Genomic DNA, 4,261 nt, shown 5'->3' with positions numbered 1-4,261 from the left:
CAGGCATGATTCCGGTATAACCACTTGACATGGCAATGTTTGCACCTACCTCACTTACACCCTTAATGATACATCAAGTAAGTGAGTACAACCTTGTCTATATAAGAAGCAACCCACGCAGTTACAGCTATAACCAAAAAATTAAGAACGAATGATAACTGTGCGAAAAGGATAACAATCTAATTAATTTAAACTTACTATTGTACAGAAAAAAAAAAACTTGTATTAATCCGAGCTTAGCAACTATAACATAAATGATACAACCTTAAAACAAAGATGTTACTAATGATACAAAGTAATACAAATAGGAATATTGTTATAATGGTCATACACATGCTATCAATAGATTAATAATATATTAAGGCAAAATCCTACGATAGAAAAAGTTAGGGAAAAAGTAAAGAGAAGTAAGAGAATATTTTACACAGACATTCTTATGTGACCATCTTTCATCCAGACCAGGGATATGCAATTAGCGGGCCTCCAGCTGTTGCAGAACTACAAGTCCCATGAGGCATAGCAAGACTCTGACAGCCACAATCATGACACCCAGAGGCAGAGACATGATGGGACTTGTAGTTTTGCAGCAGCTGGAGGTCCGCTAATTGCTTATCCCTGATCTAGACCATGAGCCGAAGAGAGTGGGGGTAGCTCTCTGTACTGTTTTATACCCCCCCATGCCCCTACTCCAGGTTCCAACCCCCCTGGGACCTTGTCATTGGTCCAGAGTTGCTCACATAAGCATTAGCTCTCTGTACCATGTTTTTAGTTGCTAGGTAAGATCCTAACATAACCAGTTCTGACATTAGGATGTCAAAAGACCCCTAGTGGTGACACAAAGTCTACTTAGGCTCTTTACCAAACAAAAGGATCATTTATCACCTGAAGACATCCAACAGTTTCCACAAGACAGGAAAAAATAAGTCCTGCAATGCTGAGCCCATGTCTCATCAGGATGTCACAAATTATATAAAGTCCTGTAAAAACATATACATGCATACATATATATATTCAATGGGGCATGGTAATTTAAGTAGAGAATCCTTGCAATGGTTCCCGTGAAGCTCCTTGTTATCAATATGAAATTCAAAATCTCCACCACACACTTCAACCTAAGCACGTCCATTAACGTCCTACGGTCGAGACAGTTCATGGCGTGGGGACAATTCTGGAAAGAGTTTTCTGAAGAGCTCCCATCAGGTCCCTGTTTCTCAGGCTGTATATAATAGGATTTAGGAGAGGGGTGACAACTGTGTAAAATACAGCCAGCCATCTTCCTGCCAGAAAAATCTTAGTTTTGGGTTGACAATAGTTGAAAAAAAGAGCCCCATAAAAGATGAAGACCACCGTGAGGTGAGAAGTGCAGGTGGAGTAAGCTTTCCCTCTTCCATCCTTCATTGTAATTTTCAGGATGGTTTTGAAAATGTAGACATAAGAAAGAAAAGTGACGAGAACGCCAGGGACTGAAAAACACGCAGCTTGAAAATATATAAGAAAGTAATTGAGATAAGTGTCAGAAGATGACAGTTGTAACAGTTCATATAATTCACAGAACAAGCTTGGGATGGTGGTGGGGTCAGGGAAGGCCAGTCTTAGCAAATAAAGTGTATGCAACAAGCAACAGGCAAAGCTGAGAACCCAGAATAAGAAGGCAACCTTAACACACAGAGGAATGTTTATCATGGTTGTATAATGCAAAGGATGGCAGATGGCAACATAGCGATCATAGGACATTATATCAAGTATGAAGCACTCAGTGCTGCAAAACCAGGAGAAGAAGAAGACCTGAGAGATACAAAATGGGTATGAAATCAGTCTGTTTCCAGTAAAGATGTCAAAATACACATGTAATACGGAAATGGAGGAGTTGAAGATGTCTAAAACTGAGAGATTTCCCAGGAAAAAGTACATTGGGGTGTGCAGGTGAGAGTCTGAGATCACCAGGGAAATGATGAGAAGATTCACGGCCAATGTGGCCACATTGAAGAGGAAGATCAGCAGGAATACCGGGATCTGAGAATATCCGAGGTCTGACAGGCCAAGCAAAATGAATTCAGACTGAGAAGTCAGATTTCCCATCATAACCAAATGGTTCACTTTAGGGAGAGAGGGAGCGATAATGTGAGGATTCAGGAAGACATTGTACTATATAGAGGAAAGGTGAACAGCACCTGCTAAATAAGATGCAGGTCAGGAACCAGAGCCCTGCCCTCCAGGATCAATATAGAAGCAGAAAGTTCAAATGAGGGGTTGCAGCATAGAAATAGTTAATATAAGTTCAAATTTAGTAATACATAATGGCAACAGTTTTGGGCAATAATCTCTTAGTGAACATATAACAGCAAGATTGTAAGCCTGGGAATAACATGTTCCAATCTATTCCATCAATAATTGATACAAGTCAGGAGAAACAAACTAACAATGAGTAGAAAACAGAAAGCAAAAGCTGGCGGCCGCTGTCATACTTCCACCTTCATTGAACAAAGATATCTGGTGATTATATGAATATAAAAATCACAAATTACCATATAAAGAACCAAAAATAAATCATGCAAATCAATATGTTATACAAAGAAGTACAAATCGAATTCATGATTCAAACCCAATGGATATCACGGATTTAGTTGGTGAATCCAGAAGACCTCTCTCTCTTTTTTAGAAGCAATTCCCGATCACCTCCTCTCTTTAACTTGGGAATAGAACATATAAGAGTATATTTTATCTGGGACACCAAATTTCCTATATCAATGAAATGTCTCTCTAGAGGTTGTTCTATACATTTCTCTCTAATGACATACTTACATGTACGTCTCATAAAATTAGAACATCATCAAAAAGTTAATTTATTTCAATAATTCAATTGAAAAAGCGAAACCCATATATATTATATATATTCATTACACACAGAGTGATATATGTCAAGCATTTCATTCTTTTACTTTTGATGATTATGGCTTACAACTAGTGAAAACCCAAAATTCAGTATCTCAGAAAATTAGAACATTACATAAGACCAATAAACAAAAAGGAGTTTTTAAAACAGAAATGTTGGCTTAGTGAAAAGCCTGTCCATGTACAGTATAGTACGCACTTAATACTTGGTCGGGGCTCCTTTTGCATGAATTACGGCATCAATGCGGCGTGGAATGAAAGCGATCAGCCTGTGGCACTGCTGAGGTGTTATGGAAGCCCAGTTTGCTTTGATAGCAACCTTCAGCTCATCTGCATTGTTGGGTCTGGTGTCTCTCTTCTTCCTCTTGACAATACTCCACAGATTCTCTATGGGGTTTAGGTCAGACGAGTTTGCTAGGCAATCAAGAACAGTGATCCCATGATCATGTGACCAGGTATTGGTAGTTTTGGCAGTGTGGGAGGTGCCAAGTCCTGCTGGAAAATGAAATCAGCATCTCCATAAAGCTGGTCAGCAGAGGGAAGCATGAAGTGCTCTAGAATTTCCTGCTAGAGGGCTGCGCTGACTTTGGACTTGATAAAACACAGAGGAACAACACCAGCAGATGACACGGCTCCCCAAATCATCACTGACAGTGGAAACTTCACACTGGACCTCATGCAACTGTGTGTATTCTGTGACTTCCTCCAGACTCTGGGACCATGAGGTCCAGTGTGAAGTTTCCACAGTCAGTCAGTGATAATTTGGGGAGCCATGTCATCGGGTGGTGATGTCCTATAGACAGACAGATCTGCCTGGGAAGATTTCATCCAATCATCAATAAAAGGGAGATTTTAGTGATAGCACTAAACAGCCTCCATTCTTCCGAGTTGTAGAGTGATAAGTCACCCCCTCATCTCATCTATGGAGCTCTTATTTCTCAACTCTTTAATGACATCATTCATGGTATCCAATATTTGGATGAGTTTCAGTTACAGAACATTTCCTCTGATGACACCGGACCTCCAACAGTACATCAGATTCATTCTTCATTCTCGTCTAATCTGAGAGATTTCCCAAGAAAAAGTACATGGGGGTGTTCCGGTGGGACTCTGAGGTCAGCAGTAAAATAATGAGAAGATTCCCGGCCAATGTGGCTGCACTGATGAGGAGGTTCAGCAGAAATACCGGGATCTGAGAATATCTGAGGCCTGACAGGCCAAGCAAAATGAATTGAGAATGATAAGTGTGTTTTCCCATCAGAACCAAATAAATTCACTAAGAGAGGAGAGATAATGTGAGGATTCAGGAGGAGGTTGTACTGGAGAAGACCCCGTTCCCTGGACTGTGAAGGATCATGCCCACCAAGAC

The 4,261-nt window shown here is 40.3% G+C and overlaps 1 protein-coding gene across 1 annotated transcript; it reads right to left on the bottom strand.

Annotated features, from left to right (window-relative positions):
- Positions 1 to 1,149: 1,149 nt before the first annotated feature.
- Positions 1,150 to 2,079, bottom strand: LOC141147486 (olfactory receptor 1f45-like). Its single transcript, XM_073634721.1, has one exon. It carries the CDS (start codon positions 2,077 to 2,079, stop codon positions 1,150 to 1,152), a length of 930 nt encoding a protein of 309 aa, XP_073490822.1.
- Between the last annotated feature and the right edge of the window lie 2,182 nt (positions 2,080 to 4,261).

Source organism: Aquarana catesbeiana, linkage group LG06 (genome assembly GCF_042186555.1).
Source record: "Aquarana catesbeiana isolate 2022-GZ linkage group LG06, ASM4218655v1, whole genome shotgun sequence".
NCBI lineage: Eukaryota > Metazoa > Chordata > Amphibia > Anura > Ranidae > Aquarana > Aquarana catesbeiana.
Note: the sequence above shows the minus strand (reverse complement) of the source record. Positions and strands in the feature narration are given on the sequence as shown.

Bases quoted from the DNA above. Each gene is read 5' to 3' on its own strand.
- LOC141147486 (XM_073634721.1), bottom strand. From the start codon at position 2,079: ATGGGAAATCTGACTTCTCAGTCTGAATTCATTTTGCTTGGCCTGTCA.